The following is a 23,071-nucleotide window of genomic DNA, read 5'->3' on the forward strand; positions in this document are numbered from 1 at the left end:
AAGAAGGGAAAGCTCTAGAACAGGATGGTTTAAAAGTAAGGCAACACCCAGGATAAAAAAAAAATGCAACCACCTTCTTCAGAGCTGAAATTGGGACCACAGGCTCCTTATGGAGGAATCGGTAGATTACTAAACAGAAGTGACATTGCCACAGACGGCTGCTCACAGGTACGACTGTAAATTTTCACTTCCATTAATACCGGACTAACACCAGTCATAAAATGAAGCTCTGCAAGTGGGGTAGGGTACTGCTTTGAACCACAGCTACTCTTGCTTCTCAAAACAGTCCTTTTTCTTTCTTGAGGTTTTGTTGTTTCCATCGGGGCAGAGCAGAGAAGGCAGCAGGAGTCACCCCCAAGGCCTTGGTGAAATCCTCAACAGACAGGTGCTCCTAGAAGAGGAGAGGAGCCAGAGGGCGAAGGTCACGTGCTTGCCAGAGTTCGACTTGTTGAGGCATATAGGTGTGTACAGAAATCAAGTGAGCAAAAACAGCCAATGTGAGGGCCAGGAAAGGGATGGGAAGGGGAGAGGTGGCATTTTGAGATCCAAGAGATTTGATCCCTGAATTTGGAACATAATGAAAAGGATGGTAACAACATGAGGCAGATAGAGCTGCTTTTCTTTGGACCAGGGTCAAGTTCACACTAACCCTGAAATAAGAATTACCACATTTGACTTAGCTTGGTTATAATGTTGCTTCTCTTTCTAGGTCTTAGTTTTCCTCTCTATAAAAATGGGAGAGGGCTTCTCTGGTGGTTGAGAATCTGCCTGCCAATGCAGGGGACACGGGTTCGAGCCCTGGTCCAGGAAGATCCCACATGCCGTGGAGCAACTAAGCCCATGTGCCACAACTACTGAGCCTGAGAGCCACAGCTACTGAAGCCCACACGCCTAGAGCCCGTGCTCCACAACAGGAGAGGCCACCACAATGAGAGGCCCGTGCACCACAACAAAGAGTAGCCCCCGCTGGCCGCAACTACAGAAAGCCTGCATGCAGCAACGAAGACCCAACGCAGCCAAAAATAAATAACTAAATTTTTTTTTTGCGGTACGCGGGCCTCTCACTGTTGTGGCCTCTCCCGTTGCAGAGCACAGGCTCTGGACGCACAGGCTCAGCGGCCATGGTTCACGGGCCCAGCCGCTCCACGGCATCTGGGATCTTTGCGGACCAGGGCACGAACCCGAGTCCCCTGCATCAGCAGGCGGACTCTCAACCACTGTGCCACCAGGGAAGCCCAGTAACTAAATTTATTAAAAAAAAAAAAAAAAAAAAAAGCTTCATGACATTGAATTTGGCAGTGATTTCTTAGATGTGACTCCAAAGGCACAGACAACAAAAGAAAAAAAGAAAAAGTGGACTTCATGAAAATTAAAAAATTTTGTGCATCAAAAGATGACACACAGGGACTTCCCTGGTGGTCCAGTGGTTAAGACACCACGCTCCCAATGCATGGGGCACGGGTTCGATCCCTGGTTGGGGAACCAGGATCCCACATGGTGTGCAGTGCAGCAAATAAATAAATAAATAAACAAACATGCCTGGGGGAAAAAAAAGACTACACACAGATGGAAGAAAATAGTTGCAAGTCTTATATCTGATGACTTGCAACTATTTTCTGATGATGCAGCCAAAAATAAATTAATTTTTTTAAATGGGCAAGGACTTAATTAGACATTTCTCCAAAGACAACATACAGATGGCCAATAAGCACATGCAAAGACACTCAAAATCACTAATCATTAGGGAAACAAAAACCAAAACTGCAATGAGATACTACTTCATGGTCACTAGGATGGCTATTACGAAACAAAAACAGAAAATGGTAGTGTTGGCAAGAATGTAGAGAAACTGGAACCCTTGTGCATTGCTGGGAACCACTATGGAAAACGGTATGGTATGCCTCAAGAATTACCATATAACCCAGCAATCTGCTTCTTGGTATATGCCCAAAGGAATTGAAAGCAGGGTCTTGAAGAGAGATTTGTACACCCATGTTCATAGCAGCATTATTCCCAATGGCTAAAATGTGGAGATAACCCAAGTGTTCATTGACAGATGAATAGATAAGCAAAAAGTGGTATATAAATACAACAGAACATTATTCAGCCTTAAAAAAGAAGGAAATTCTGACACCTGCTACAACATGGATGAACCCTGAGGATACTGTTCTGAGTGAAATAAGCCAGTCACATAAAGACACATGCTGTATGAGCCCACTCACATGCAGTTCCTAGAGGAGCCAAACCCATAGAGACAGAAAGCAGAATGGTGGGTGCCAGGGGCTGGGGGAGGAGTGGTGATGGGGGAGTTGTTTAATGGGTGCAGAGTTTCAGTTTGGGAAGATGAAAAAGTTCTGGAGGTGGGCAGGGTTGATGGTTGCACAATGATGTGAATGTGTTTATTAATGCCACTGAACTGTACACTTAAAAATGGCTAAGATAGTAAATTTTATATTATGTATATTTCACCATAATTTTTTTAAAAAGGGGAAAAAAAGAAAGTTCAGGTCATCTGATCCCAATACATGCTCCACTGCACCACACTCACCCCCTTTCCTGAGTGATTTCAGGGATCCTGTAAAGGTCATCTTTCCCTCCCAGACCGGCAATGTATACTACTGTGCTCACAGGTGACTGAATTTTATCGTTATAGTTATCTTCATCTCTCTTGGCTTCTAGGTTTGTTCCTAGTTAAAAGGCAACATGTTCCTGGTTAAACCTCACCAGGCTTCTATATTCCACTGTGAATGCATCAGCCATTATTTTGTGGGAACAGGTTTTGCTTAGAGATGGTGGCAGGTAGCAGCAGGGGTACAACTGAGGTGAGGGGAAAGATGCTAAGAAAAGAAGCTAGGAAAGCCACAAAACAAATTTAGAGCCAAATTTTGCCTAGCTATAGAGTGGAAAACAAAATATTTGGGTAAATGACATGTACCAGCTTCTCTCATCCTGTGGATAATCTAGAAGATTAGATAGCGAAATTCTACCTTTTCACTCTTGGTTTGAAAATCACGACTGGGAGTCACCTTTCTAGACCTTGGGTCTCTTCAGCCATAAGACTGAAATGACCTCTGCTCCCAGTTCAAACATGATATAGTAGTGAAACTTCTGGGAGCTGGCCAGTATCCTCAAGGCATACTCAAGTAAGACCCCCAAATTAAAATTGTTAGAAAAGAGCATCTCCCACCTCCATCTCTGCTCCCCCAGGCACCAGAAGGGGACAGAGTCGGGGTGAGAGCAACGGGTTTCTTTTCAATCCGGGCTGTTCTGCTCTGTAGGATTGCCCTGGAGAATGTTTTTGTGACTCCCTCAGAGAGCCCTGAACTGAACAGCTTCTTGGTAAACACCTGTAGATGGATTTCAAGCTCAGGTGTATCTGAAGCCCCAGTTTTCTAACCTGTCATCCCACCTCTGGGCATTTTCTGCTCAAGGCTCCTGGGAGCCCTCCCCACGCCCCCCAGACAGGGCAGTGGAACACCTTGTTTTGGAAGAAGGTCCCTCACAGCTGTGGCAGCCGTCTCGATGGTCTGCAAGTGCCTTAGGTGCCCTCTCTCTGTCCCACCCAAGCTGGCTCTGCAGCTTGTTTGAGACTTTTGGACTCTGACCCCCAGGCTAGAGGGCAAGGACTGCCCATCCCAGTGGACTTGTATCTTTCCACTGGTCCTGTTCTTAAACCCTGTGGTCCTACCAGCTGATTACTGGCCTCACCCATGCCCACACCCGCCTCTCTGTGGTTTACTCATTGGTACTCAAACAGGTGACCCTCCTGCTACTACGTCTGTGTCTGGAGCAGCCAGAGAGCTTGTCCACGCTCCCCACTTGGCATGGAGCCCACAGCTCTGCTGCAAGAATCCACGCTACTCCCACAATGAAAAAGAGAAATCAGCAGCAACTGATTTTTTAAAAAGAATCTAAGACTTTTTAGACTGCTTCTACCACGGCGGGGTTGTCTTGATTCCATTTGTTATATTCAAAATTAGCGATCTACTTAGCTTCCATGTTTTAAAATCGGTAAATGCATATTTAACTTTGTTAGATATTGCAAAATTCCCCTCTACAGGGGTTGTAACTTTCTGCCCTCACACCAACAGAATAATATATGTTTCTCCACAGCCTTACCAACAAAATATATTGTCAATATTTAGCCCCCTTTTAATCACCTGGTTCAATAATGTTGTCTGGGGACTTCCCTGGTGGTCCAGTGGCTAAGACCGCATGCTCCCAATGCAGGGGGCCCGGGTTCGATCCCTGGTCAGGGAACTAGATCCCACATGCTGCCACTAAGAGCTCGCCTGCCACAACTAAAGATCCCACATGCTGAAACAAAGACCCAGTGCAGCCAAATAAATAAATAAATATTAAAATAATAATAATAATAATAATAATAATAATAATAATGTTGTCTGCCCTTCCGTTTAGAAATACTTTTTCTGTGCTACATGATATGACAGTACCAGCGGGACTCAGAAGACCTGATTCTTGCTCCGACTTTGCTACTGACTAGTTACATCACATTAGGCAAGTCACTTCCCCACTCTGGGTCTGAGTTTTCTCAGGTGCAGAACAAGCAATGATAATAACAGCCTACATGTATAGAGCAATTCCTATGTACCAGGGGCTGGGCAAGTAATAATATTTGTAACATTATTATGAATAATATAATATTATATGATATTGGGATCATCCCAGTTTTACAGTGAGGACACATGGGTGGATGTGGGAGAGAATGCATAAAAGGGTTCTAAAGGTGATGGGCAGGATGCAATATTCTGGAAACAATACACTTATGCATATATCGGGCCCAAACCCATAACAGATGTTCCTGGAGAAAATAGTCATCTCACTTCTGTAGATTCATTAATTTATCTCTAAGACTTCTTTATGGTTTATTATACACAGAGTAAATTTTCTCTTCTCTCAGTACCCTCTCAGGCTAGATTTGCAGTCTATTTTAGACCTTCATGAAGTGGGAATGAATACTAGAAATGTGGGTTTTGTTTTCTTCTTCTTTTTGGCCGCACGGCATGGCATGCGGAACTTCCCTGACCAGGGATCAAACTCGTACCCCGTGCAGTGGAAGCACAAAGTCTTAACCACTGGACCACCAGCGAAGAGTCCAGAAATGTGTTTTTTAACAAGCCCTTCTTGCCAAACTCTCTCCCCCAAGTGGTCCACACAGACAGCAGGTGCGGCTACCTGATGGACCCTGTGGCAATGAGTGTCCTCCCCGGTGCTCCCCTGAATTGCCAGCCCGCCAAACATGTAGTTCAACCAGGATGTCTCCTGGGTGCTGCAAACGACATGGCTGCCACTAAACTCATGATTGTCCCCTTCTAAGCTGGGTCTGACCCAGGATTTTTATCTCAGAAAATGACACAACTTTCCCCTCTCACAACCTTTATCCGGTCGTTACCAAGTGTCGTTGACTTAACCTCCGAAATACTTCCCTAAACCTTCTCCTTCTCTCTACCCACCCCCACCTCCACCTGCCACCATCTATTCTAGGCTCCCGTCTACCTCACAGCCTGACTTGTGGCTGCTGCTTTGGCCACCTTCCAGTCCATTCTTCACTGAGCAACTAGAGTGTGGTCTTTGAAAAGCGTAAACCTGACTGCCACTCCCCAACTTCACCATAATGGTTCCCCTTGACTTTTAGAATGGACACCGCCCACCCCTAGCCTGGTGTAGAAGGCACTGCCCAGTCCCCCGCCCCCCTTTCAGCCGCCCCTCCCCAGCTCCACACACCCCACCGCTCTGGCCGCCTCGTCCTTTTGCCCAAGCTGTGTTTACTTCCTACTTCTGGGCTTCGTGTATACTGTTCCCTTCTCCAAGAGTAACCCACTCTGCCTGAATAATTCCCATTCACCTTTCAGGAGGAAATCTCTCACTAAATCAGATTCGTCCTCCTTCTCAGAGTCTGACCCACCTCCCTCCTGCTGGGATCCACGCCCTCGGGAAGCTCCTCCACAGGCTTGTTCACCAGCTGCTCCAGGGGAAAGATGGGTAGAGGCCCAGAACTGATATTGCTGTTAGCGTTGAACACGTCTAGTTTAGGGTTTGTGAGCTCCTAGGGAAGAAAAGGAAAACACTGTTAGTTCAGCTGGTATGTGGCTGCCTCCCAGGCTGCCTTTTTCTCTGAAGTCAACACTGACCCTAGGGGACCTCCTTCAAGAAGCCCTCCATGGGAATTCCCTGGCGGTCCAATGGTTAGGACTCGGCGCTTTCACTGCCGAGAGCCCGGGTTCAATCCCTGGTCAGGGAACTAAGATCCCGTAAGCCTGCAGTGTGGCCAAAAAAAAAAAAAACCAAACAAACAAAGAAGAAGCCTTCCATGACCCGCGCCTCCCACTGTCCACACGCACATACACACATTCATAAAAACATGGCACTTTGGACAGGACCCATGAGCTAAAGCTTGGCGGTCTGTATTCAGCCAAAGCCAGTTGGTGTAAGATGACTTTTGTTCTATGACTTATGAACTTCTCCATGGCTACCCTAATGTTCGAGGTCTACCTTGGACATTTATGACCCTCTTTCTCTTATCTGTTGTGAAACAGTCATCCGTAAATTCACTTAGCCTTGACCTATCTATCTATGCTTTCACGCCTGCACCATCCGTCAACCAAGAAGGGTTTATTGAGTGCCACAGGGTTCCCAGCCTGCGGGTGAGGCTGAGGGGCCACACGTGTTATCTGCTGATAACCCAGCATGCTTGGGAAATTGCTCTCATGTTCTGGACACACTTCTGCAGAGTCTACTTGGTCTTGTTTCCCCTACAGGCCTGTGAACTTTGATTTCCTATTTCCACATCCTAGGCCCGTAGGCGGAACACATTTCCATGAACTAACTGAAACATCGGAGGAAAAGGTTATTCTACCCAGAGAAGGGAATCCCCAGGGTGATGAGAGTAGAGACATCACTATTTCCCCAAGTGTGATCTGTGGACTAACTGCATCGAATTACCTGGGCCCTTTGTGAAAAATACACATATTACTGGGTCTCAGCCCAACTCTACAAACCAGAATTTCGGGAAGTGGGACCTTGGAATCTGCATTTTAATAAGCTTCCCCCATCCCCTAGTTCCCCATCACCCAGACTCATGCATGATAAAATTTGGGAACCATTTCACTGGGGAATGGAGGAGACAAAACAGCTAGAGGCATTGAAGTTAAACAGCAAGAAGAACTTCTAGGAGAAGTGGGAGGGAACAATGGAAAGCAAGCAGAGGACCCTGTCATCTTCCGTGGAGCTTTCTCAGCTCTCACGGGTCTGACCATTGTCAATGGCCACCGCCAACTGCCCCGTACTCACAGCAGTGATCTGGCCCCAGTCCCCAGAGGTTCCAAGCTCCGCCTTCAGGGCCTCATAGGATTTGGCATTCTGCAGGTAAAGTAAGTAACAAATTAGACCTGGGTCTCAGCAGAGGAGACGGAAGAACATTTTCCTTCAGGCTTTGAAAGAAGACTGGCCTAGGGCCCGGGGGAGAGAAGGAGATGAGGGAGGTCAGGGGGAGGCTGGAGGACGTCCCTGAAAAAGGAGGTTGGATGGTAAGGATGAGCACGAAGGGCTGACAGGTAACAGGCTGGGGCAGGGGGCTATTTGCCCTGCTTGGCCCAACATGGGGATGGAAAGTGTGAATTTTCCCCACCCTCGGGGTCTAAGCAGCCGCCCACAGTCTTGAGACCCCTGCCCACACTGTGTAGGCTCTGGGTGACTGAGGGGTCCTGGAGAACTGGGGGGCTCCTCTCAGAGCCTGGAGGGGACCCTACCATGGAGGAGTGGAGTACAGGGGACCTTGGCTCCATGGGGAGCCCCATCTCCACATCCCCAGGGCCTGGCAGCAAGCATGGCACATTATGAGCTCCAGTTATGCTGACTGAATGAATGAGTGAATGAATAAATGAGTGAGTGAGTGAATGAATGAGTCTGAAAGAGACGCCAGCACAGACCTGAGGCGGGGGAAGACCTGCCAGAGTTGTTGACTTGGGACACTGACCTGGATTTGAGAAATTCTGGCATCTAGGTGTGCCGCCTTGAGATTTGTTTGAATCCATCATCAAGACTAAACCTAGCTCATCAAACACTGAATTTGTTTAAACACATTTGAGGAAATTAATCTAAGCTTTGTTTCCCTAATCTCATCTGTTGTGTCAATTTCATGTACCCAAAGCCACCAGGCCAACATTCATTCTACCTTAGCCTTCCTCCTTCCTTCAGAGAACATTCACTGGGGTTCCGTTTTGAGGAGCTGCCCTCTGCTTCTATCTGAGACCAGTTTAGAAAATCCTGTGGAAATCTGATTCACTGTCCCTCAGGTAAGGACCACGTATAGGACCCATTTTGCTTAGAATTTAGTGCCAGGAGACATCCGTCTTTAGACACTTTCCTTTAGAACTGACATGTTCAGAGGACCCACCAATGCTGTCCCATAGAAGTTTCTGCAATGATGATGGAAATGTTCTTTTTCTGTTCTGTCCAATATGGTACCCACCAGTCACATGTGACTAGTGAGAAATCAGTTCCTTAATTTCAATTCTTTAATTCATTAATTTAGTGAGAAATCAATTCTTTAATTTTAAAGAAATCAATTCTTTAATCAATTTAAATGCAAATTTTAATTAATTTGCATTTAAATAATCAGTACAGCTCTTACCAATAATGTCCAAGAGCTTTGAGCTGAATCTAGTGCACAAGCAAGACACTGTCATTAGCCTAGGTTTTTGATAGATTTCCTTTCTTCTCCCTCACCAGGGGCCTTAATGGTCTTGCTGCAGCCTTACTGTTTATTCTAAGTCTCCTCAAACCCCTTTACAGATATATCACAGGTCGTCCATCACAATGAACAGAAAAGCCAGGAGTCCACCCTGCCCTCGATGTGCCATGAAGGATGCACTTGGCTGGAAGGAGCAGGTGGGCTGGGGCCACTCACACTCCAGTTGAAGGGATCCCAAGCCAGGAACCAGCCCGTGAATATGGGGGGCTCGTGTCCTTGCTTCACCACAATGATGGGGGTCTCGGGGTCCCGGCCGCTGGGGTGGGTCTTGAGGTATTCCTGCACCGTGGTGGCTGCAGCTTTCTTCTCGGCCTCATTGGCATTCTTTCCAATCCAGAAAAAGACCTGTGGAGCAACCCAGGGTCAGTCCTTCCTGTCCTCTCTCGGCTCCCCAAGGCTCAGATGTCCAGAAGTAGCCCCTGACCTTGGGCAGGCCCCATCAGGCCTTGATTTTGCCTCTGGAAATGGAGGTTGGACAGATGCCCTCTCCCTAGATATTCTGCAGATGTGTGACTCCCAGCCTCTCCAGAGCCAAAGACCCTTAAAAACACTCCTCTACCTCATGAAATGAATTGGACTTTGGGAGAAGAATACATCCTGCCCTGCAGTCCCTCCAGGCATGTTCCTCTCTACTTGCCTTCTTCTTTCTTGGGCTCATAACACCACTCCCAGGGAGAACGTATATGGGAGCCAAGTAAACGTCAAACCTTACCGATCCCTAAAGCCACTATTTCTTGGCTCTGGGGATTGAGGTGGTGGGAAGGGAGGTCCCCAGGCCTCAAACCTACCTGGTCCCAGACATCTAGCAGGAACACATCATCCTCTTCCAAGTCATCCTGATTGAAGTCAGGGATCTCTGTGGCCAGGAAGCGCCCGGTCTGGTTGGAACATTCAAAGAGCCGAGGAGTGATCACCAGGGTTTCCTCCTGCAGCCTGCAAGGTGGAGAGGAGATCACGTTGGAAAGCCTGTCTCCTAGGAAAATGCTCTTTCTTCTGACCACACAAAAGTTCCCGCATCCTCCCAAGAGTCCAGGAGCTCTCCAAGGGAGAAGTTCCCACCGATCTTCCAGGACATATATTTCAGTGGCTCTTTTATAGTCCTGTTAGGAAGTTCTTCCTGATATCTTCCCTCTATTCCTCCTGCTGCTACTGTAGTACATGCCCTTTTGCTTTTGAACTGGGGAATAGTGGATCATGGACCTTCTTTAGAAAAAGAGGGTTTACAGCTTGTGTTCCTCAGCATCTGGGTCCTGTGGCAGCATGGAAGGACAGGAGCTGCTGGGACCCTGGCATCTTCTTCCCAAAGGGCACACCTATAACCCTGCCCCTCTCTTTGAGCTGCCTCCTATGGCTGTGGAAATACCCCCACCAGGCCCCCGGCATTCCGGGGTAAGCAGCACAGACACAGCCCCAGTGCCTGAGAGGCTCCAAGGGCCTGGGCTGCCCCTTACTCACCTGGCAGCCCTGAGAGCCTGGCACACAGAGTTCTCAATCCATACCTGCTGCAGGCTCTGGGCCATGTGGGTGGAGGTGCCAGGAGGCTCTCCAGCCTCGCAAAGTGAGCTGGCGGTCGAGGGACCTGGGAGTTACCTCTTGGTGCTGGCATAGGGGGCCTTCCCGCCCAGGGCCATCCAGAAGTTGGCCGGCTCCTGCCCTTCCACCACCACTTGTTTCTCGGTCCGGGAGATGGTGTCAGCAACCACCTTGGCCATTTCCCGCTCGTCCCCACTACAGCCCTGGGAAAAGGGGGGGTCGGCTGTGCTGGGGGAGCCCATCTCCAGTGTCACGCCTCCCCCTCCTTCCACCACATGCACTGGCCCAGAGCTCCCAGGTCTGGGAGGTTCTCCTGGATGAGGGGCCCACGCACACGGCCCAGGCAGGGGCAGTTCTCCCAACCTCTCCTCTGCCCTTGATGCCCCAAAGGATGGCAGAGGAGACGAGAGAGTCTGCACTCCTACTGGGCAGGAGGAAGTCTCCAAGAGACTGAGCCCTCCTGACAGAGATAAATGGGGAGGCAGCTACAGGCACGGGGAAAGTGAGAGAACCCAAGACATTAAGACAGAGCAACACGGGGACAGACATGGGTGTCCAGAGACAAACGGAAGGAGAGAGACCTACTCGGACACAGAGGTAGAGAATCAGGATGGCCAGACCCAGCGCCGCGAAGGAGCGAGGCGGGGCTAGAGGCATCAGGGAGACCAGAGAGGGGGACCTACCCGGCCAGAGGCCCCTGCCCTGACCCACACGGGGAGGCAGCTCTGAGGCTGGGGGGCCGCCAAGACGCACGCGGGGAGGGGGAGGCGGCTGGACCCTGCACACACCTTCCCACACCACAGGTAGCAGCAAGCCTGGGTCTTGAGGATGAAGACGTCATTGGAGTTGAGGGAGGCAGCCCGGGCTGGGACCTCAAAGGCCTTGGTGTTGTTGATGCTGGTCCCCCGGACCTGGAACAGCCGTGTGGAGGGCACAGGCTCCGCGCTGTTAGCCCGAGAGGTGCCTCCCTGCAGGGAGAGAGGGGCAGGAGTAACTTAGTAAAGGTGATGGGGGTTAGAGGGGCGACAGAGGTGGGGTGGGTCTGCTGCCCGCCCGGTCCTCTACACCACCACCAGACTGCAGTCCTTCCAAAACAGTGCTTTGGTCACGGGTGCTTCCCTGCCTGAAACCTTCATCCGGCTTACAGACTAGAGCCCAGCTTTCAGCGCGGCCCTTGATGTTGAAGGTGGAGACTCCCTTTCCAGAGTCACTCTCAGCTCTCTCCAAACCCTCCATGTAGCTTGGCCAGTTTCTCACTGTTCCCCATGGGGCCCTTCCTCTGGGCCTTTGTCCTGGCTGTGCCCCTGCATCGCATGCCCTCATTTTACCTCTGCTGAGCTCTTCAACTCTGACCCCAATGTCAAGACCTCCTCCAAACCCCCTTTCCATCATGGACTCTAGGCCTATTCCCTGATTACTGTATGCATGCTCCCCTTTGAATGCAACATATTTCTGGCATTTAAGCACACAGTGCCTTGGACTGTTGGTTCACTGGTTGCCCAACAAGATGGCATTAGCATGGCATTTTTCTCCCCCTTGGCGCTTTGCAGAGGGCTGTATGCTTAGTAAGTGCTCAATAACCAGATTATTGCTTAAAGGAATGCAAGAGACGGCTATTTCATTATGTCAAAAGGCGCCAGTGCATTTTAGACAGGTCCATCGTTAGGCAGATCCAGCCACAATAACTTCTTTTTTCATGGAGAGGGCCCAAGGAGTAGGGGTGTAGAGAGAAACAGTACTTGTATGTTATGTGCTAAGTGTTTATCAAATGGATTTTAAAAATACTGAATTGGGGCTTCCCTGGTGGCACAGTGGTTGAGAGTCCGCCTGCCGATTCAGGGGACACGGGTTCGTGTCCCGGTCCAGGAAGATCCCACATGCCGTGGAGCAGCTGGGCCCGTGAGCCATGGCTGCTGAGCCTGCGCGTCCGGAGCCTGTGCTCCACAGCGGGAGAGGCCACAACAGTGAGAGGCCCGCATATCGCAAAAAAATAAAATAAAATAAAATAAAATACTGAATTGCTGTTTCTATTACCATTCCACATAGATGACGGAGCCTCAAACAGTCCTCTCCTAGGGAGAATAGGCTTCACCCTAGCCCCGCTCCCACCCTATGTCCCCTTCCCCATCTCCTGGATGCCCATCCCGCCTCAGCTGCTCGTACTGCCAGGCACCCCGGTCCAGCAACCACACCTGGTAGACCACCATGCGTCCTTTGAAGATGGACATGAGGTGAGGTGTCTCCTTGCCCATCGGGACCAGGATCTGGACTGGTTCATTGTTGTACTGCTGGTCCAGGATGACTGCTTGATAGGCCGAGGCTGTGATTTCATCCTGGCTGGCCTGGCTGCCCTGGGGATGAGCAGGATGGAAAGGGTAGGATGAGGACAGCCCCCGATTCTGACTCCGTCCCCAGCCTTAGCCACAACTCCATCCCCAATTCTGCCTGGCCCCAAAACCAACTGTCTTCCCCACCAAGCCCCACCCCGGACACAGCCCAAATCCCCACCTGACCCAGACCTCAGTTCTGATCCCAGCCCCACACCTAATCTCTTTGCAGCCCCAGTCCACCCGTGACCCACCTTGACCCCAAACCTCCTCTCCTGCTTTTGCTGCACCTTTCTCAGGGAAACACCATGGCTACTGCACCACTCAACCCCAGCACCCAAGCATCTCCCTGCTCCCTCACATCCGGACATAGAAACCCACAGTCAGAGCAGATAAAGGGAATGGGAGTTGGAAGAGAGACTCAGAGAATCAAAAGGGGAAAGGGTTGTGAGTGGGGATACTCAGTGTCAGTGGGATCTCACAGCCAAAGCAGTTCCAAGATAGAAAAGGGGTGAAATCCCCATCACGAGAGATATTCAATTCAAGCGCAATGGCCACTTAGCCTGGGTATAGTGGAGGGGGGAGCTGAGCTGGCTATGCTCTGGACAGGGTGGGGTGTGGCTTGACCTGCCAGATGTAGAGCAGGTAGTTCTTCTTCTCGCCAATGAGGTAGGTGTAGAGCAGCAGGTAACAGTCGCCCCCATAGAAGTGGCCGAGCCACTTGGAATCCACAGGCACCAGCTCTAGGTCCTCAATGCGCCATACCTGGGGCGGGTACCAGGCTAGTGTGAGGTCCAGGACGGGCTCTGCCAACCCCTCCCCACCCATCCCGGGCCACCCTCCTCCCTCGCCATACCTGCACCTCCCCACTCCCATCGTCGACCATCTTCTGCTGGGCAGCCACCTGAGGATGGACGTGCATGGACGTGGCATCAAACTTCACCTGTTCCACCTTAGCTGGAGTGAGGGGGAATCATGAAACCCAGTGTCACCAGCTGAGTTCCCCCAGGTTCTCACAACAGCCCTGAGTGGAAGCTACAATTCTTAGACCCATTTTACAGATGAGGAAACTGAGGCTAGAGATTCAGTAGCTGACCCAAGGTCATGCAGCTGGAGAATGGCAGAGTTATAACACAGAACCATATCTCCCTCCAGTAAGGCTCATGCTTCACCGGGGCCTCCCAGAGCAGCCAGAGAAAGGACAACCCTTTTCTCCACCCCCAGGTGCCTGGCACAGAGCTTGCCCTCAGCAAATATTGTCCAGGAGACTAAAGTTTTCTGGGTTCCAGGGAGACCCAACCCCACTCCAAATGAAAGTCAGGCTGTTCTCAGCTCCCTTTCTGTGACAACTCGAGTTTCTCCAAGTCCCTTTGTGTCCCCACCCAACCTGGGGAGTCCAGAGCCAGGGTGAAAGTGCACATGCAAGAGGTGTGTTCAGGAAGGAGGGCAGGAGACAGGTCTGTGCTCTCTGGGCCCCACTCCCGGCTTCTGGTCCCACCCTGCCTCGGGCCAACCCTCACCCACGGAGCCCACGGCATGGGTTTTGCCCAGGCCTGAGGCCCGGTTGGGCACTGTCCACTTCTGGAAGAGCTGCTGAAAGACGGCTGACTCGGCCCCATCATTCTGCACCTCCACCTCTGTGCTCGGTGGGTACTGCTTCGCTTTGATAAAGTTCTGGGAAGAGAAGGAGGTGGCTGGGCCTGTGTCCCTCCCCCAGTCCCCACCCCCTAGTGAAAGCCAAAGCCTGGCTCTAACCCCAACCAGACCCAACCACTAATCTACCCCGGTCCCAAGCCCAAACCAGAATCTTACCACAGTCCCAGGTTGACCCCAAACCTAACCCTGCTCTGACCCCCACCCCAAGGCCAAACCAGACTCCAAACTCGACACCACCTCCAACCTGGCTCTGACCTCAACCCTGAATCCACTACTAACCTCAAAACCCACTTCTGACCCCAGCCCCAAGGTCAAATCTGACCCAAACCTGATCCCAGCCTCCATCTCCAACCTTGAACCCCACCCCCAATCCAACGCTGACCCCAAGCCACTTAGAATTACCGACTCTAACTCCTACAGGGACCCCAAACTCTGACTTGGCCTCAGCCCCATGCTGACCAAACCTCCTCTTTTTTTTTTTGCGGTACACGGGCCTCTCACTGTTGTGGCCTCTCCTGGTGTGGAGAACAGGCTCCGGACGCACAGGCTCAGCGGCCATGGCTCACGGGCCCAGCCGCTCGGCGGCATGTGGGATCTTCCCGGACTGGGGCACGAACCCGCGTCCCCTGCATCAGCAGGCGGACTCTCAACCACTGCGCCACCAGGGAAGCCCCTAACCCCCTCTTGTAGGAAGGCCAGACTCCATTTCTCCCTCCCTTGTCCCAGCCAAGCTGGAGGTGGGAGCCCGCATTCTTCAGAGGCCCCCAGGTTGCCGGGTGGTTGGCTATGCAACGTGCCTAGACCCGCCAAGATGGCTACAGAGCGGATATCCAGACCCCCGGGAGCTAAATCAGGCTCGGAGCTTTCCCTGGCCTCTGCCTGGGGCTGTGCCTGGCCCTGACCCCGCTGCCCTCTCCCTGCTGGAGTCGGCTTCTCTGCCTTCTCCTCCAAGTTCTCCTCCCTGATGCCCAGGCCCACCAGTGCCTGGTTCATGGCTTCCCTCTTCTCCTGGGCATTGACATTCTTCCCCTTCCACACGTAGATCTTCAGACCCCCTTGGTCCAAGATGTAACAGTCCTGGAGGCGGGAGAGAAGGACGCAGGGTGAGAGCCTGAGGGCGCCCTCGGAGCTGGGCTGGGGGAGCTGCAGGCACACGAGGTCGCCTTCCCTCACACGCCACCCCCTCCTCCACAGCCGCCCAGGCCCCTGGCGCCGCTCCTACTTGGGGGAGAGCGGGCAGGTGGCGGGCAGGGGGGTGATGGGAGTTGGGTCTGGGGGCGTCCTCCAGACCCTCTCACCTCGTGACTGAGCAGGTCCTGTGTGAGCGGCCGCGTGGCGACTTCTCTGACCACCACGTTTCCCCCTGAGTCAGACACGCTGCAGGACAAACGTGCGGCATAGACAAGGGGGGTCCCGGGACCTCGCCTGGGGAATCCTCCCCCAGGAAGTCCCCCAGGGTCAAGAGGAGCCCAGAGGGAGCTGGGCACTCACTGGTACAACTTGAGGGCAGCCTTGAGTGCCGGCTCCACCACCGTGTCAGGCATGGCGGCCTTCAGATCCTTCCGCTGGCCCAGCACATATTTCATGATCTCCATCAACTGCGGCGAGGCCTTCTCGTCCTCCCCTTCCACTACGCCCACGTAGGTGCGCCCACCCCGCTCCTGGTCTCGGATCTCCTTGGCCAGGGTCATGCCCTGCAGGGAGGCCCCGGGACCCGTGAAGGCTGGCGGGGGGCAGGGGACAGGGCAGTGCCTGCCACCCCAAACCACACCTGGAGAGCCCAGCCCCCTACAGCAGCCCCAAGCGGGAGGCACCTGCCCGGCCCTTCCCTTTTCATGGGGGACCAGGCTTTTTAGGTGCATGTGAGGAAACCAGGCAAAAAACCCAGGAAGAGCAGGTTTCCTCTTGGGCAGGAGAGGGTCTGGAGGGGACTTACTGGGCCTTCGTTTTTGACATTGTTTGAAATTTGTGATTTTACTTCACAGTTTTGCATAAGAGGTGAGCCCTGAAGACCACAGTCCTCAGTCTCTTTGCCCCAAAGCCGTGTACACACACACACACACACACAGAGGCTCACGTATGTGCTCACACATATGCCCAAACATACACACTCACACACACACACAGCAGTCTCTCATGTGCTCACACAGATGTCCAAACGCACACTCACACACAGGGCTGGCTTACCCTCCTCTGCCCAACGTCTACTACTCAGTTACTGGCCTTTCCACCCCGGTCCCCTTCTCTCTCCACTCCCCCCCGCCCCAAGCCCTCTCACCCAGTCCCAAGGCTTCTGCACTCAGGTCCAAATCTGTCTCCTGCCCAGCCCTCTGTTTTCATCCTATTTCTCCAACTCCCACGATAACCCCATTTTAAGATGTCCCAAACCGAACTCTTGATTTTCTCCCCAACTCTGTTGCTTCTTGATCTTCCCATCTCAGGAAATGGGACTCCATCCATCCCCACAAAAAGCACATCCTTTGACATCTGCCTCGCCCCTCTCTCGTCACCCCCAGTCTGACACGCAAGTCCTGTGATTCCACCTTCCCAGCCGCACTCCTCACCCAGACGGCCAGAGGGGCTCCCTGTGTGTCCTCAAACCCTCCACCCCCTCTCGCTTGTCAAAAGTCAGAGTGGCCTTCAACGGCCTCTCGGGCACTGAGAACAAAACCCAACCCTCTCACACAGACTTCTGACCACATAACATGTCCTATGAGACCCACCCGCCCTCTGCTCCAAGCTCCTCAAAGCCCTCATTTTGTGCTCTGGCTGAGCTAGGAGGTTCCCCGCCAGCCACTTCTCTCCTGCCTCCCCCCAGAAGCCTTCTTAGAACTCTCAGAACCCCCAGCGCCACACTCCCCACCCCTCACTTCTCCAATATTGCCCTCCATGTCTGTCTTCCCCACTGGACGGCCAGCTGGAGGCCAGAGCCAGGGCAGGGCGCTGCCCATTTCATTCACCACCAGATGCCCAATGCTTGGCACAGGGTCTGCCACACAGCAGGGACTCATTAGACCTGAGTGGGTCAGCCAGGGTACACACACGCGAACTCCAGCACGCATCGCTCTCCCCATACACGTGAAGACTCAGATCCACCTTCAAACACAGTACCCTGGACAGTCAGGGGAGAGACGCCTGGGGAAATGGGGGCTGCTTGGGGGTGTGGCAGCGGTCTGGCAAGTTTGACTGGGAGGGAGGCTGGGTGCTGGGTGCAGGAGCAGGTCGGGGCAGGGTGGGATTTGGGGCGAGGGGTGGTGCACCAGCAGGGTTACCCTGAGTCTCTCCATGCGGTTACTCTCTGGCCCGTTCCACTGGATGATAAGCTTCCCGAGGTCCAGGAGGAAAACATCCCCACGGTTGAAACTCTTCCAGGACATCTCCACCTGGAGAGCCATGGGGCAGGCGCAGACCCCTCTCAGACCCCATCCATCACCCCCATCACCCATCTTCTCTTCTCCACCCCTTCTCTGCCCCTCACCCCTCCTCAGCCTCTGCTTTCCACCCAGGCTGGGAGCGGGGAGAGGAGGCCATGCCCAGGGCCCTGGTTGATGCCCACCTCTCTGGCCACCACATTCCTCTTGCCCTTGACATGTAGCAGCCGCTGGATGTCATAGGAGTTGGTCTCCACTTGTTTCAGGCCAGAAGCCACACCCCCTTTCCGGATCCTGTGAAGAGAGGTGAACTGACCCAAGGGAGTGGGCTGGAAGGTGTGATAGGTCCCCGTCCTCCCAGATCTTGGGTACCTGGTTGCCAGGGGGGCCATTTGAGGGCTGGGGCTGGGACTAGGGAGGTGCATGAGGCCCCTCGGGCACAAACTCCAAGGAGGCACTCACTCTCAGGGCCATGCAAAGTCGGTCTATTGCCTCAATTTACATGACCCTGGCAGTGAGTGCCTCTTTGGAGTTTGTACCCTAGATGCCTCGCTCACCTCATGCTAGTCCTTGCCCTGTTGAGAGCCCTGCGAAGACGGGTACATGGTAATGTGGTAATGTAGAAGGACCAGATAGGATTCTAAGGACAGGGGACTGAAGTGAAGGAAAGAGGGGAGATGCTATGGACTGAATTGTGTCCCCTCCCAACTCATATGTTGAAGCCCTAGCCCTCGATGTGATGGTATTTGGAGATAGAGCCTTTGGGAGGTAATAGATTAGATGAGGCCTAGGTGAGGTCATAAGGGTGGGAACCTTATGATTGGATTAGTGCCCTTATAAGAAGTGACACTAGAGAGCTTGCTCACACTCCATCGTATGAGGACACAGTGAGAGGGTGGCCATCTGAAAATCAGGGAGAGAGACCTCACCAGCAATCAAATCAGCCGACACCTTTATCTTGGACTTGACAACTTCCAGAACTGTGAGAAAACTAATTTCTGTTGTTTAAGCCACCCAATCTATTTTTTGGTTTTTGTATGTTTTGTATTTTGCTATGGCAGCCCAAGCAGACTTAAGCCAGGAGAGGTACCACCTCAAGTGCTCAAAGGAGTGGACTGCTGCTGTGAGTGTAGAAGGAAGGAGAGCAAGACAAAAAGGAAGGGTGGGGACTGTGGCTAACTGGAGAAATCCTGGCCTATCCCACAGGTCAGTAGCAACTTGGCTCCTGACCGTGTGTTTCCATGGGAAAAGCCGGGAGGTCAGAACTTCAGATTTTTCAAGAAGCTGGAAATCTGGATTTTAGTGTGAAATTTTTCTTTAGAGAAAGAAGGAGCAGTCATATGCTCATTGGCCAGTGGGGAGACTTGATATGAGGCCCTGGAGGGCCTCCTTTGGTGCTGAGCTCTCCAGGACATTCAAATAGGGGTTGATTTACACAAATTCATGGTATGCAGAGTTACAGAATTTCAGAATGGCCTCCGGGGCAGCCAAAGACACACTCAGAGAGATGAAGACCAAGGACAGGGCAGCGGCAGAAATGGGGGTGGAAGATTAGAAAGATGAACAAAAATTACTCTCAGGGGCTCCCCCCACAGCCTCAGGCTCCCTTTCCAGCCCCAGGTCTGCCCCCCAGCCTTGGTGTCCCTCCCCAGCCCTGATTCCATTCCCAAGCCTGTAGCGCGCCCCTCCGTACACAATGCCCTGCTTGAAGTAGCCTCGGAAGGTCTCGCTCTCGTTGCCCTGGACCTCGCGGTGCTGGACAGCCCGGCCTTTCAGAAAGTCATCCATCTGTGTGGTGTAGATGGCAGCTGCCCCTTGCTCATCCTGGGACGAGTCCCGGCCGATCCAGTAATGAATGTCATAGGACAGGTTGCTGCCTGTCTTGTGGATCTAGGGAGAGGGCATGTCCAGTGTACCCGAGGTCCTGGGCTCCCACAGCCCTCTCCCTGCCTCCCTGCTTCACAAGCTCGTGGGGCCTGGGCCACAGGGGAGCTTGGCATGGGGTAGTTCATGGGACCGGTAGTCAGCAGCCCTGCATCGTGGCCCAGTTCTGTCAGACTCTCTGAGACATGGGGCAAGTGACTTCCCCCACCTGGGCCTTCCTCATCTCATCTTGGAAATAACTTGGTTGGACTACAGCATTTCCCAAAGTGATGTGCACAGACCATCAGAGGTCTGATAGGTGATTGGGTGGTATACAATGAAATGTATATATGAAATATTATGGAATTTTGGTTTCTTGGTCACGCCACCGGGCATGCAGGAGCTTAGTTCCCAGACCAGGGATTGAACCCACGTCCCCTGCAGTGAAAGTGCGGAGTCTTAACCACTGGACCGCCAGGGAAGTCCCTGATTATGGAAATTTTTTTTTTTGCGGTACCCGGGCCTCTCACTGTTGTGGCCTCTCCCGTTGCGGAGCACAGGCTCCGGACGCACAGGCCCAGCGGTCATGGCTCACGGGCCCAGCCGCTCCGCGGCATGTGGGATCTTCCCAGACCGGGGCACGAACCCGTGTCCCCTGCATCGGCAGGCGGACTCTCAACCACCGCGCCACCAGTGAAGCCCTATGGAAATATTTTATAGCTACTTTCTGTTTGTGACAGGGGACACTGTGTTCCATTCATGATAATGATATTAAGTTTTTAAATAAATGGATTTAAATTTTAAAAGTGAATCAATATAAGGAAAAGTACAAATGTGTTAACAATACAGGATGTGGAAAAAACTGAGAAGGTGAAATGAAGTTGACTACAGATTTTGGGAACATGGGCTCAAGGTAGGGTGACATCCCACCAGTTCGGAAGATCCCCCAAGACTGTAAATCCACAGATGGTCACCCCAGCTGGGAGCTCACAGCCCAAGGGCAGGGAGAGCCTCTTACATCTCTGACCCTGCGGAGCTACCTCTAGGCTGGGAACACCCAGTGAATGCTGTCCTGGGGTGAAGTTAGGCGGCAGTTCCCATTGCCCCCAGCCTCAAGTTTCCTCTATGTTGCTACCGTGAGCTTTGCTCTCTGCTCAGCCCCCTCCCCTGCCCATCCCCCACTCACAGCCAGGACTATGTAGCAGTCACCATCGAAGAAGCTGCCAAAGGTGCTGGAAGGAACAGGCACCATCTGCATGGCCTAGGGAGGGAAGGGAGGTCAGAGGGTCAACCACCGAGGAGCCCCACCTTCCCTGCCTCCCTTAACCAAATGGAGAGTTAAGAAAGGAAGGCCAGGAGGAAGAGGGCATGAGAAAACTGACAAGGTGAATGGATGTGAGGAGGGTGGGGAGGAAAAGGAGCCTGATAGCTGAGGAGGGGGTGGGGATGGCACTTGGGGACAGGCACCAGGGGCTCGCATTCCAGCAGGGCAGGATGGAGGACAGTCAGTAATCCCAGGGTTCTCCCTTCCCTTGGTCCATCCCAGTCCTGCAGAGCCCCCTTTGTGCCCAGGCAGGTCCTTACCTCTATCCTCCATATCTGCACCCCGGGCGTGGTGACGTTGAGGGAGCCTTTCACCTTGGCGCTCAGTTTGGTCATGGCGGATGAGCCTGGGGAGAAGTGGTATCAGAGTAAGAAGAGGACATGGGGGCTTCCCTGGTAGCGCAGTGGTTAAGAATCCGCCTGCCAATGCTGGGCACACGGGTTCAAGCCCTGGTCTGGGAAGATCCCACATACTGCGGAGCAATTAAGCCCGTGTGCCACAACTACTGAAGCCCACGTGCCTAGAGCCCGTGCTCTGCAACAAGAGAAGCCATCGCAAGGAGAAGCCCGCGCACCACAACGAAGATCCAATGCAGCCAAAAATAAATAAATAAATAATAATTTAAAAAAAGAAGGCCTGGGGGTGCCTCGGTTTCAGTGCCCCGAGGCCAAGGCTCAGGGACCTGGGGGAGGTTCCCCACCCTGGGCCCTGATTGGCCGGGGGCGCATCCTCCAGTCTTCTCACCCAGCTCTGATCCTGTCATTCTTGTTTAAATACCTGCCCTCATCACCTACTGCAAAAAGTCTCCCCCGACTCCTTAGCCTGGCAATCAAGGCCTTCTTGATCTAGCCCCAAACAGTTTTCCTTCCTGAAAAGTTTTGATCAAAGCCATGCCTGGTTAAAAAACAAACAAACAAACAAACAAACAAACAAAATATATATATACATCATACAGAGTTTACTTTTTTAAAAAGAAATCAAAGAATAAATAAGGGTTGAAAAGTGTACACACCCAAAAGAATTGAAAAAAACGTGTTCAAACAAAAACTTGGTTTTTTGGTTTTTTTCTTTTTTTCACGGTACAGGGGCCTCTCACTGTTGTGGCCTCTCCCGTTGCGGAGCACAGGCTCCGGATGCGCAGGCTCAGCGGCCATGGCTCACAGGCCCAGCCGCTCCGCGGCATGTGGGATCTTTCCTGACCGGGGCACGAACCCGTGTCCCGTGCATCGGCAGGCGGACTTTCAACCACTGCGCCACCAGGGAAGCCCTGAATTGTATGTTTTAAAGTGGTTAAAATGGTAAGTCTTATGTTCTGTGTATTTTACCACAATAAAAGAAAAGTGTATGCAGCAGTTTCCTGTTTCTTGCTAGCTCCAGACACCCTGCAGTTACTGTTCTGGTGGCCCACACAAAATGGGGTGGGACCATGTTTGTTTGCTCCGTACTGAATCGCCAGCACGTAGCACCGCTGGCACTTTGCTGAGTGGGTGCATGGGCAGATGGGTGAATGGGCGGGTAGTCGGGGGATTGGTTGGGTGTGTGGGTTAAAGTGATTTGAGTGGATGGATGGATGAATGAATGAGTGAATCCTTCCAATGTGAACCACCCTCCACCCACTGAGCGGGAAGAACTCTCTCCCCAATCTTCTTTCATGGTGTCTGTCGTGGCTCTATTCCTTTGACCTGTAGCTGTGTTCTCCACTCCAGCTGCTCATCAGAATCACCTAGGGAGCTTTTTTTTAAAAAACACAAAGGTGCTTTATTTCAAGTTCATGCCATCTAAATCTACTGAGTACAGTAATCGGGACCAGAGAGGGGACCAGTCTCCTCCCTGAGAAGCACGCTTCTCGCTCCGTTCTCCCTAGGGAGATTTTAAACAACACTGATGCTCCGATGCTCAGGATGTATCCATATCCCCAGGGATTCTAATTTAATTAGGCCTGGGTGGGGCCCAGTCTTGGGTACTTTATTTTCTGCCTTTTGGGAGGCGGGGCATAGGTGCTTTTAAAACTCCCCAGTGATTCTGATGAGCTAAGGAGGAGAGCCACTTGTCCCCGGTTATTTTTGTCCCTGGCTTCCTGCCCCTCCCTCCCAGGCTGGAGGCCACCCCATTCCCCACCGAACCTACCATCCAGCCCTGCATGGAGTTGTCCTCCATGAATGCTCCTTGAATCAGTGAATAATAAATGAAAGGTCATGTGGCCCCCACCTCCGTGCACTGACAG

General features: G+C 52.2%; 1 protein-coding gene across 1 annotated transcript; it reads right to left on the reverse strand.

Moving 5' to 3' along the window:
* Nucleotides 1-277: 277 nt before the first annotated feature.
* VIL1 (villin 1) lies at nucleotides 278-21,182 on the reverse strand. The gene is made up of 19 exons (XM_060106481.1): nucleotides 21,108-21,182; nucleotides 20,710-20,784; nucleotides 19,354-19,550; nucleotides 17,846-17,954; nucleotides 17,562-17,672; nucleotides 15,781-15,983; nucleotides 15,588-15,666; nucleotides 15,268-15,366; nucleotides 14,154-14,307; nucleotides 13,490-13,590; nucleotides 13,261-13,398; nucleotides 12,499-12,657; nucleotides 11,095-11,274; nucleotides 10,364-10,509; nucleotides 9,562-9,706; nucleotides 8,930-9,118; nucleotides 7,312-7,380; nucleotides 5,927-6,067; nucleotides 278-391 (listed from the first exon to the last, which is right to left on the reverse strand). Exons 1-19 carry the CDS (start codon nucleotides 21,180-21,182, stop codon nucleotides 278-280), a joined length of 2,484 nt encoding a protein of 827 aa, XP_059962464.1.
* Nucleotides 21,183-23,071: the final 1,889 nt, after the last annotated feature.

Source organism: Mesoplodon densirostris, chromosome 8 (genome assembly GCF_025265405.1).
Source record: "Mesoplodon densirostris isolate mMesDen1 chromosome 8, mMesDen1 primary haplotype, whole genome shotgun sequence".
NCBI classification, from domain to species: domain Eukaryota; kingdom Metazoa; phylum Chordata; class Mammalia; order Artiodactyla; family Ziphiidae; genus Mesoplodon; species Mesoplodon densirostris.